The 12590-nt window shown below is 38.8% G+C and overlaps 1 protein-coding gene across 1 annotated transcript in view; it reads left to right on the top strand.

Moving 5' to 3' along the window:
• PDE5A (phosphodiesterase 5A) overlaps positions 1-12590 on the top strand; it is a 104781-nt gene that overhangs the window by 41103 nt on the left and 51088 nt on the right. The window contains exon 3 of the mRNA XM_058803080.1: positions 6735-6837. Coding sequence (XP_058659063.1) covers positions 6755-6837 — 83 coding nt within the window. The 5' untranslated portion in view covers positions 6735-6754. The remainder of the gene's footprint in view (positions 1-6734; positions 6838-12590) is intronic.

The following is a 12590-nucleotide window of genomic DNA, read 5'->3' as shown; positions in this document are numbered from 1 at the left end:
ACAAATAAATCCTGGTGAAATTACTCACTCTAAACATACAGTACAGGGTGAAGAGGAGAATTTGACCCACAAATCTGCTTCTCAGATTTAATTACTTTTGCAGTCATGAAGAGAATATGATGGTGAAAGGGACAGCAAAGAAGTATCCAGGTACCTCTGCAGCTATTTCTGCTCCCAAGCCTGTGATGCTTCTACTGCATTCTGCACTTAGTGAGGTCACTGAGAGGCACAAATCTGCACATCTTATCCTGTCCTGATCTCAGAAAGATGAAATTATGGGCCACTCCTTGCCATAAAATACCTGCCTTTCACAATTCCATCTCTTTTCCATCACTATGATTAATTTATTTCAAGGCAGCAAATAAGCACAAAACATTTTGCTTCAAATCCGCAAAAGATGTGGGATTTTCCTAAGGAAAACCAAGCCATGCAGTCCCAACACTGTTGATTAAAAGCACAACATCTACCATCCAATGCAGTTTATGACTTATGCCTTCTGTGGCAGGAGGGACATTATTTTGATAGCGGAGGTGATAAATTATGGAAAGAAATTAAATTTTTTCATCCAAACCTTTCAGATGTATCCTTAAATAACCCCCATCAGTTCTTCATTGATTTTCCTTTTTCTTTGGAGATTGCATTTGTGAGTTACAGCTCATCATTAACTAATAAAATTTTACTTAGACACAAGGTAATTGTAGCATGAAACATTCAAACTGATGAGATGAGAATAAAAAGTTAACAAAATTTAAATATTTTGGCTTCTCGAGACCAAATTATCTTTTCAATCACATTTAAAATCTGCTTTACAATCCCTGAAGTGAGAACTTCTGGCTCAATAGCCAAAAGTACAGATTTATGGGAATGGATATGAAAAATCTTCCAGATTAGTAAGCAAAGTCACAGGTTTATCCATCAAATTAAAATCTATAAAGTCTTGGCTAGCAGTAGCATTATGTAGCAGGCTGATACTATCTGAGACAGATATCTGGTGGAAAGAAATCATCTTTCTACAAGGAATATTCTTGGTATTCACAAGACCTCTGTTTTACAATCACATTCCCAAAGCACTAGAAAGTTAGGGGAAGAGACAGGTTTCCTCAGAGAGATTCCTGTCTCTGGGCACCAGTAGCTTTTTCTTCCAGACAGGATTACCCTGTGGGAGTTGCATGAACTTTTTTTGAAGGACACAATTTTTGCTTCAGAACAGCTCAGACTGTTCTGAGCTGCAGGTATTTTGAAAATAAAACCAGGTTTCCATACAAGGTTAAAACTATTCCCTGAGACCTCTCCCACATCAGATTGCAGGAGCTGGACACTACTGTGCTATCGATACAGTCAGTATATTTTTCAGGAGCAAAATACAAACATTGAGTTAGAACACTTAATATAAGTTTGCTAAGTACTTTTACTTCCTTTCTTGGTCATGGTTCTGAGAGTGTTTGTTTAAATGAGGAGGAAAACTAATAGATTCCCCAAACTTCCCTCCACTGCCAGCAAATACAGAGCTCACCGTCATCCTTTGCATAACATGTGGTAAAAGGAGAAAAATACTCGCTGTGTGTCACTACTTTGCTTTTTACTTTTCCTATAAATGGATACTTATGGCCACTTCAGTTTTGTACTGACTCTTGTAGAGTCTTTGAGAAACATCTTAGGTCTAAATTCTGTGCTCTCATGAGCTGGCATTAATCCTGAGCTTTCCTACCAGCCTGACAGCAATACTGAGGAGGAGCAGGGACATGGCAGTGGGCTGTGGGACTGGCCTGAGGGTCCCAGCTTTTACTGGGGAGGTTTAGTCAGCCGCAGCAGAAGTGTGGTATTGAGAAGAGAAGGATGCCACTGCAGCCTCCCCTTTCTGCTGGGCTGTGCAGCTGCCTGCATGGGCACATTAAAGGCTCTTTGAAGAGCGAGCTGTGCACTGTGCTCTGTGGGTAACGATCTCGGCCCCAGCACTGACAGATCAATTCCTTTCAAAGCACATTCAAACTCTCACATGCAAATAAAAAAGCTTCTTTCCTTAACTTCTGGGATATATACCTTCCAAGAAGGAATTTTAATGCAGTGTGCACATATTATTTCCTACGAGAGTCATGGAGATACACTTTACAGAGATAAAGACAACAGTATTAACTATGCATTAACCTCATGTCCCTTTTGTATGAATTTCTGTGTCATCCTGGTGTGTCAGACATCTGTGAACGATTCTACCAAAGCTCTGGAAGCTGGCTTGGAACTACCAGGCACCAGGGAAAGCATCCGTGCTCAGGACAGCAGGGTAAATGAATGGTGCTGCTCCTCTGCCTGTGGACCCCAGGCCATGCCAGCTGTTTGACAGGATGAATTGGAAGGCAGATCAATGAGATGCTCTGTGACAGAGGCCTTGGCACACTCCCAAACCAGTTTTTCTCCTTTCACTCCCCAGCTTTTATGCACTGCTCATATTGCTTCAGTTATTTAACTTATATAATCTGATAAACATTAATAAAGAAGCAAGTTCTCCTCCCAGCACTGAATTTTTTAATAATTTCTTTAGGCAGTGAGCTTACAGTCTGCTCCTTTGCCAGGGTCAGACAGCTCAGATTACACAGCCACCTTCCTGCATTAGCACCCAGGGATTTATGGAGAAAGTTTCTATTCTGCTTTGTAGTCAGTGAAAATCAACAGGACTGGCAGCACAACCAGCTTTGTTGTAATGACCTGTTCTGAAGGGAACATTGTTGTTGATTACTCAAATGTTTTTACCTTTAATGGTTTTCTTTAAATTGCTTCATTTCATTGTCTTGTGTTTAGCTCACTGGAGCTCACTAATCTGCTGCACTGAGGAAAAAAAAGTATCAGTTGTATTTTTCTCATTTTTGAAATAAAAACAGATTCAAACGACCCGTTTTGCCAACAAGGAAGAACATAAGTATTAACAAAGCTTATCTCATCATTTTGAAGGCATTTTCTTCTCTATTTACAGCTCCTTTTATTTGAGCTCCATGAACATTTGGGTGGGCAAAGCTGTGTTGGCATGAACAATACAGAGAGAGAATTTCAGGCCTGTAACAGAGAGTTGCTATCTCTGAATTAGATTCTTGATTAAATAAACCACATTTTGACAGCCTTAGAGTTGCCTTTTAAAGGTCAAGACATTCATCCAGAGAACAGAAACACCCTGTACAAAACACAAAGCCTGGTCTGTGTCCCAAGGACCTCTTTAAGCAGCAGAGATCTGTGAACAGAAGACAGTGAGATCAAAAGGGGAGCAACAAACCAGAAGCAGCAGCATGGTCAGATAATGATGGCTGTTGCTATTGACTTGTGTCTGAGTGCTGCCAAAGAACAGGGAGATGTGAACAGGACAGGGTATTTTGCTCTTGCACAAGAGTGTAAGGTATTTGCAAGTGCTGGTGAACAATAAGAGCAAGAACAAAAGGGAATATGGTGAAATGTGGTGAGGACACCAGACACACCAGAAAAGAACTTGACTATAGAGCTGGAAGCTGCAAGGTCGACGTGCAGAGGGACATTTCTCCAATTTCTTCCAAAAGAAACTAAAATTAAGAGGACAAAATTAGGCAAGGTAACAAAGTTATGCTGTCTCCACACTCTTCTTGCAAGTAGTGGGTAAGATGTTAGCAGGGGAAAAGGAGCAAGAGAGCAGACAGAGTCCAGCCTGAAGCAAGAGAGCTGCTTGCTCTGGGAGCATCAGAATAAACCCAGCTGCATTTTTTCTATTTGTATTTTTTGGCTGCCAAGTTTTTAATATTAATTATGCTAATATTAATCATATTAACACCTTTGTGGGACTGTGCAGAGCTCCAGTTGAAGCTCCAGCACCAACAGGCTGCTGGTTCTCTGCTGCCCGGATGCTGTCCCCTCCTGAGATGGTCACTGACACCCTGACTCTTGATGAAGGCATGAAAACGCTGTCTCTTCTCAACAGGACACCTATTTCTTTTGGAGGTGCTCACAGTACTTTGCTACATTTATCTTTCCACTAGATGTGCTTGATGCTGGCTAGTGAATTTGAAGGGTCCTGGAGTTACAGGAACTGATAGAGAGTCAAAGACACAGATAAACACACAATCTGAAAGATATTTCAGATATTTCACCCCCATCTTTTTTAATTACATTGTAGTAAGAGCTTCAGAAATTATTTTATTTTATATTACTATTTATGAGCACAACTCTGCTGAAACAGCAAGAATCCTGGGGGAATTATAAAAAAATAAATAAGAAAGAAGGTCTGGTTTTGAATGAGGGAGGATGTTTTGATCCAAAGCTTTCCTACTGAGATATGAAGGGACCAAACTGTCCTAGAATTTTGAGCTACTTTGAATGAAAAGCAGCTGGAACGTGCAGGGACCCCTGAAGCAAGTAAGGCCTGTTAGCAAATGGAAACAATAGCACTGTGCATGTTTCAGCTCCATGCTCAGCTGGGCTGGATCTGTGGTAAAATCTACTTTCTGCAAGCTTTTGTGGCTGGAAAGCACTTGGGAGAACTTGCAGCATTCACTGTCAGTTTTACCAGCTTGTTTAAGAACAATTTGTATTTATTTCCTTTCCTTATTAGTAATGATAAACATCATAGAATTCCAGTTCCTGTTCCTTTTGTTTCTATAGACATATTTATATCCTTTTTTTGTTATACACTTTTCATTCTAAATAATTCAACCTCCAGCAAGCAATAGAATTACAAAATTACAGGAATGCTAAAATTTGTTTTACCTGGTTGCAATATTAAACTCCATGTATCAGTTAAAATGAATACTAGTCCATAGAAAATCAACATCTTTCAACCTCACAAAAAATTCAGAACCACCAAGAAGATTGATTTAGCTTTGTCTTGTTTTCTTCCTTTTGATGGTTTTCATTATGTACAGTTCTGTATTCCCTTACCTCCCCCGAGTACTTTTAAGTAGCAAAACAAGGTCAGACTTTTATTCACACACAGAGATCAAGAAATTAAGAGTCAGACACGAAGTACTTAGAAGGAAGAGCTGTGATTTATCTCCTACAAACTAACAAAAATATTTTGCCTAAGACAGAAATGCTGGAAGGATAAATCAATCCACATCTGAAAGGCAGAGAGCAGATTAAAAGAAGACATAAAGGTATCAAAAGAGCCGCTCTGGTCAATTGGCAATGACATGTTTGGTTTCCTTTACACTGAAAGAATCTGTGATGGCAAATGCTTCCTGATTTACTCTGGGTTTTCATGGCCTTAAAGTAAAAGAAGAAGAAAAGATGGGATTTAAGGGCCTGAAGTAGCTGTTTTCCTGTTAATACAGAATGCAGTCCTGTCAATACAAGTTTAATCAGCTGCGAGGTTTTCCTCACAAAACCCATAATTCAGCTGTCACAGAAAAAATAGATGTTGGCAGCTCTAATCAAAAGGCACACACTGCAAATTCTGATAACACAGTATGAATGAATCTGAAGTCTGTATAAATGTACAGAAGTCCAGTATTGCAATACTTCTCTGTCCACGCTTTTACCTTGTAATGTTACTATACTGGAAGTGTGTAGGCAGCATAAAATTCTCATAAAAACCAGAAACTCTTCTACATGTACTAACAAAGGAAAGCAAAATGGCAGAGATACGTCCCTCACTCACAAAATCCTGCTTTTTAGTCCATTTTGCACCTCTGTCACCCAGTCTCACATGGAAAGGAGGAAAACAGCAGGGAATATGTATGTGCTCAGTGCAGGATGAACTGAGGAGCCAGGCTGCAGCCTTCAAGCACTCAGCTGTCCTCACAGGCTGGCCCATGCTGTGTCACTTTTCATTTCCTCAGGAGTGCTCGTATTTCTATTTGAGCCATGAGAACACCACACAAACCTGTTTCCACATAAATATTTCACTCTGGAAATAAATAAAAATAAAATAAATTCAACAAGCTCAAATAAAAACTGGGGTTTTTTCAAGGTTCTAAAAAGAGACCAAGCTTAGAAGCCGGAAATCAGGAATGTCAGGCACAACTGGTAGTTCACAAGCAGCTGGAAGAAGTTTTAGGCTCATCAAGAGCCTCCTTAATATTGTTCCATATTGGAACACTTTAGCAAAATTATGTGCTTATTTCCATCCTGCTGCCCCCATATTTCTCACTCTTTCTAGCAGCTTTCTTCTCACACAGTTTGATTCTGCCCTGCTTTAAAATCTGCAGTGAATGCCTAAAAATGGGGTGCCACAGCAGTGCACAGGCAGGGCTGAACCAGCTACTTGTTTTTGGGGCTGAATGGCTGAGGTTCTCCTTCACCATGAACCCAGGGCAGCAGATTAAGCAGCCACCAGTGAGGTACACGCTGTTTTCAGATGCTCACAACATCCATTTGGGAGCAGAAGTGCCAAATGAAGTCTGCCACATTGCTGACACAACTCCTCCTGCCTCTCCTAGGACCTGGTGTAAGCCACCAGAAGTGAGTGTGTAACCCTCATGGCTGTAGAAAAATAGATCAAAAATCAGCTCCCTGTTGATTCAGAAGACTAAATGTAATACTAAAACCGAGGGACTCATTTGATGTTATTTCAGCTGTGACAGAAACTTTTTCTACAACCTAAGTGAAATCCCATAAACTTTCTATTTTGCTATAGCTACCTATAGTACAGTACGAGTGACAACTATTGCTGTCTTCACTGATCTAATGGAGGGACAAAAATTTAATAAAAAAGCTCATAGATGATGCAAATGATATTTGGATTCCAAAAAAATGGATTTAATTCATCCCTTGCATTGGTTTTACAGCCTCACATGAAGTACCAACTATGCTAAGGGCTGCAGAAACACATGGCCATGGAAAGCCCCTGCCTCAGAAACTTAACAGTGTGCAACCTGCCAGTGGTGAAATGTAAGTAGCAATCTCAGAAATAGTGATAAGTACCACAGTTATTGTGATAAGTGATTGTGAAGCCAAAAAATTCCCATAAAATTCTCATAAAACACAGAAACTGTTGTACAACATTAACAAAGGAAAGCAAAATGGCAAAGAGATATGATGTCCCCCACACAAAATCCTGCTTTTCAGTCTGTTTTTCACCTTTGTCACCCAGTCTCACATGGAACCAAATGTGAAAAGCTAGGTTCTTATCACAATTTGGACCCAGCAGCTCTTGTAATACTCACTAATTTCCTGAGAAATACAGCTTCACTTCTCCAGGAAGGCAGGGTGATGCTGACCCCATGCTACTTGATGGGAGAATCTAAAAATCCATTTCATTGTTTTGCTCTAATAGTTTTCTTCTTTTATTTACCAGAGAGAAACTAGTTACCACATATCAAAGGGTTTTGATAGCCCCAGGTATTCACATCAGCCAAAGCTTAAAAAAAAGAGACAAGAAAGAATGAATAGGTATTTCATTTCCCCACAATGAACTGTGGGGAAAACCTCTCCATGAGCCTGCTGATGATTTGGGATCAGCAAATTGTGAATATTCTCATTGTGAATACTCTCATTCAGATTCCCTTGGCCAAACAAACATCAACACCACAGATGTCTCTGGGGATAGGTATGAAAAGTGAAGGAGGACATGGAAGGATCCTGACTGTGCCATACCCCTCCAAAAAAAAATCAAATGGGATAGTCAGAAATGGACACACTCCTGTTTAACAACCTCTTTTCAGTCTGGCTGTTCTCATACATTTTCTTTTTGAGTATAATTAAAATTCTATACAAACCCTCCATTTTCATTTAGCAGTGCTGCAGTGAGCCTTAGTTACAAACTAATCTCTTATACATTTTCCTTTCACATTGTTCAAAACAGTGAAAATTTAGTGGTTGTACCTTTAGGTTATAATATCAATGTTATACATAAATAAACTCTATTCACTGTATTTACTGTTCAATTTTTTTGTTGCTCTTCCACAATGAGAGATTAACATTTTCCTTCAATACCAGAATATGTCTGTGCATTCCTAAAATCTCCTAAAAACAACTTTTATGTCCACTGCATAATACTTCACCAGCTCTGTGCCCCTAAAATATTCCTCATGCAATCCATTAAAGAAGAAATTCGTATGTTCACTACTAAGATTCCAAAATATCAGAACTAAAATAATAGCAGTTTAACAGGTATGAACCCTAAACTTAAACACTAAAAGATAAAATTAAAAAGAACCAAACAAAGCAAAAGATGTCCTGAAATTCCACATAAGATCCCCAAGACAGAGGAGAAGCAAGCATTGTTCCATTATTTAATAAGGAAATTGCAGATCATTTTGCCTGACATCAACATCAGGGAAACTGATGGAGAGGCTGGTACAGGAAGAAATCAGTGTACAATGAAAGGATGATAGTACAATTAACGCCAGTCTACACTGAAAATTAGTTTTGTCAAGAATAAAAAAACCTGCCTATTTTCCCATGAGACCATGAATTAGTTTGATAAAGTAAACTCCTGTAAGATTTCATTAGGGCTTTGGCTCACAAGTCTACAGGGCTTTTGATGAAAGCCCCAGCAATGTATATCATCAGTCTGGTCCACACTAAATGGACCCAAATCATACTGAATGATCTGAACAAAAAATATAAAATTATTGATGGAAAAAGCTGCAAATTACAAAAAGTTATAGAGATATAAATAACATGACGGGCAGACCCTTAATATAGAGCAATTAAGAATACTTAGTGAGGTCTGGCCTATATTTTAACATAGAGAAATCTAAGTTTTACATTAAAGGGACAAATAAAATCTCATTTAAAAGATAGGAAATTATTTTTGAAAAGGAGTTACTGTGAAAGAAAGAAATAGTACTAATAGGTCCAAGTAAACACATTCCCAGGGCAAAGTGTAGGCAAAATTATTCTTATTACCCAAGGTGGAATCAACCATGACACAGGAGTTGGTGCTACTACACCTCTCTGTGGTTTCAAAAAGATCATTACTGGGAGAATGTACTGAAGAAAGAGCTCCAGAAACCCGAGGGTTTTACTGAGAGAAATGATACTTATTTGTGATGATAAGGGGCCTTCAGAAACTCCAGTTGTTAGATTAATGTGTGAGAAGTTCAACAGAGAATTGTGATATATGAGTACAGAAACAGAAGAATGAATGCCCAAATTGCAGTGGTATGTACTTGAAAAAAATCTGACTAATTTTTCATTTATATCATTTGCCACTGAGTCTCCATCTCCAAACAACCACAACTAGAAAACAAGCCCCTTATTATTTGAGTCAATATTATCTGTTAGACTAGGTATAAACCAAACACTTCAATTTGAAATCACAATTACTAGTAAAAGTACTAGTAAGAGCAACTGCTAATTGAAAATTACTAAGTAATAGCTAAGAAGCTCTTTAAAAATAAGCTAAGTATCATTGTACATGAAGAAAGAGTTTGATATGCCATTGATAAGGGCCTGGAATGAATCTGCCCTACATATTTCCTACTTACCCTCCATCTCCCAAGCAAAATCCACCAAACCCTATGCATCCATTATTCACCTACATTTTCACCTACCTGCATCAAATCCAGTTATTTCCCAGTGATCAAACCCTATCACAGACCAGTGTCCTTCAGCAACCCTGCACTCAGCTTGGCCAAGTACACATTGCATGACAGGCACAGAATTCAGCTTGATAAATTGGAGATGTATTGCAAGCACAGGATGAAATTAAAAATGTTCAAGAGCAAGAAAATACAGTTAGGCAGAGGTGAACATACAGGCAGCACCTGAGTACATGGGAAGTGTATAAAAAAGGGAACAGAGAGTAAAGAAGTCAACAATATCAGGCTGTTGCCAAGAAGGCATGAACAAGGGTGATGGTATTAACAGGAACAGAGCTTGCAAGGAACCCAAAATATTCCTTCCACTTAATTGGGATTTGATCTGTGTTTAGATGGATTACTTATTCCTAGCTTGGTGAGATACTGCAGGAATGGGAGAGACGATCTAGGGAATGCCCAAAGAGAAAATTAATGATCAGAGGGCTGGAAAGCATGATGATCAAGGAAGAACGGAAAGATGTGGCACTACTTAACTTAAAGGAGAGAAGGCTGAGAAAAGAGATTTGCTAACAGCTTTCCAACTTATCCTGAGACTTCCAATAGGAATCAGAAAAAGTTAAAATTTGAGCAGACTGATAGATTTACATATCAAATACTAAGATGTCAAACTCAAATCCTAACTTACATTTTTCAGGAGATAAAAGTCTGACAGTGTTTTCCAGACAAATATCCATGCATTAAAAACAGCTTTGAGAAGGTGCTGCTTTCCTGACGTGAACAATAATTTTGCCTGGTACTTTGATTGACGCAAATGCTCAGTCACATTTAAATCAAAATAGGAGGAAGCTACTATTTTCCATGGCTTCCTGTAGGACATATGCACTGTTATCCCAGAGGAGAGGGCAGGTTATGCAATTGCTGAGCAGCTCTGGGGAAACATTTCCAGCAATTATTTGGAAAGGACTGAGAGAATAAATTTATAAGACATTCTCATCATTTAGTGTTTTCATCACTAAATAACTATTAGATGTTAAATGAATTGAATTTTGGTTATTATTTCACTTTCCTTATGCAACAGAATGGAAGGAGAATGGAAACTTGCCACACTAGTATTAGGATTCTTCCACTGCATATGTGTGAAAGTGCTGGCTAATAAAGAAGTGGAATAGTTTCCTCTGCCTTATCATATTCTAGCCTCACTGGCCATATAGTACAGTCCTAAACTTGATTTAGGAGCCAAAATGGACCAACTGTTTTCCAGATTTAAGAGATGGTAGAAAGACAGCCAATTCCCACTTCATAGCAAAGCTAAATGCTGCTCCAATTCATCTAATGAATAAGTCAGGCAAGTTAACAATGTTGACATCTGAAACATTATTTTTTTCTCTTTTAAAGAGAAATGAAATAGAATTATATTACTTTCAAATAAATTTAAATAAATATAGAGTTCTTTGAGCATAAATTATCACATAAATACTTTTCCTCTGGTTACATACTTCCTTATTATTCTTACTAATTATCCTGAGTTAGCAGAATTTCTAATTTATGTGCCTTGAGCATACAAACAACAACCCCACTTTTTTATCTCCTTACATGACAATATTTGCAAAACATCAGATGAAAGATTTCAGCCAAATAATTTTTCCATCCGCTAGTCCTGCAATAGCATGGCCTACTGACGGAAAAGCTTGCTGGCTTCAACACTGAGCTGCTCTCAGGCAGCTTCTAAACTTGAACTGGACATTTTTATTTGTGTGACATTACTACAAGCCCTTCTCAGGTTTAGAGCTACTCCACATCAATTCTATCCTCTGAGCTCTGGAAACAAACTGGAAAGCTGGGAGAGAGCTAAGATACACGGAGCTTTTTCAGAGCGTTTTGGAAGCCAAAATTATGGAAGACTTTTTCCACTTTGACCATTCATTCTTTGTTATGCTTGGCCTTCATCCCCTCCTGTCACCCTGAAAATGAAAACAACATGTTCATTATTATTCATGGAAATTCATCGGATACGAGGAAGGCATCCCTTTTTCTCCCCCAGCTGTTCAGTTTTTATTTCTTTTGGGAAAGACTATGCTATTCTTTGCTTGGGTAGCAATCCTTTGAGCTGCTGCTTTGCCACTGAGTTCAGCACTGACCACCTGGAAGATGATCATTTGCATTGGCTTCACTGATTCTTATCTGCAGGCTGAATAGGGGCCCCAGCAGCAGCAGCTGCAGCCACAGTCCCAGTTCCTTGTGGCACCGAGTACAGGAATGCTGGATGCACCTCAGCTGGCCTGGTATTTAACGGTACATGTTTACAGTGCTCCTTGGTGCAACCTCTGTTCCTGACAGGGGCCTACTGGATGTTACCACAGAATAAATGCTTATTTCTATTAGTGCTACTCCTAATTACATGAAATGAGATGCTATCTATTGCAGCTGACATAATTGCATTGACCATTACCTTGTTATTCTCCTATGAGACAGAGAGAAAATACTGTCCTACTTTTTAAATACTAGTAATTAAATTATATATTTGTATTTCTCCTTTTGTAAACAAACTCTTTCTGCTCTTAACAAAGAAGATATTTCCATGTGTTTGGTTCTTCTGCAATTGCTTTTTGAGACTGGATGAGCAGTACCATGATCAATATTCCATATGAGACCATTCAGGGAAGGCCATTTCAGTTACTTATAAAATCTGCATTCTATAATTGCATGTCTTACATTGCTATTATACTTAAGCATTTTAACACAGTGTCATTTTCCAAAACTTCTGGCTAGCTTAGGAGCTTTAACTGCCATGTCTACTGTGACCTCAGAACTCTTTTTCTGAAATGGTTAATGCAGAAATTTATGATTTACACAATGGGTTTATTTTATTCTTTTTCCTAACATACCACTCTTTCCAGGTTTTGGCACTAAACATCTGCTTCATTTATTGCCATGTTGTCTGTTTATGCAGTTTGCTTGGTAATTCTGCATTTCCCTGCTGAAGGCAAAGATTTGTCTTTGCCTTGAACAGCAGCTTGACTTGTGCTGCACGTAACTGGCTTATGCTTTACCTCCACATTTGCTCTCTGGTCACCATGCACAACATTTCCCCTGAGATTCTCTTTACAGCAGAGTAATGTCCATGTAAAACCTCCCTTTCTGTGTGCCTCATATTAC

The sequence above is a fragment of the Ammospiza caudacuta genome, chromosome 4 (genome assembly GCF_027887145.1).
Source record: "Ammospiza caudacuta isolate bAmmCau1 chromosome 4, bAmmCau1.pri, whole genome shotgun sequence".
Taxonomy (NCBI): domain Eukaryota; kingdom Metazoa; phylum Chordata; class Aves; order Passeriformes; family Passerellidae; genus Ammospiza; species Ammospiza caudacuta.
Note: the sequence above shows the minus strand (reverse complement) of the source record. Positions and strands in the feature narration are given on the sequence as shown.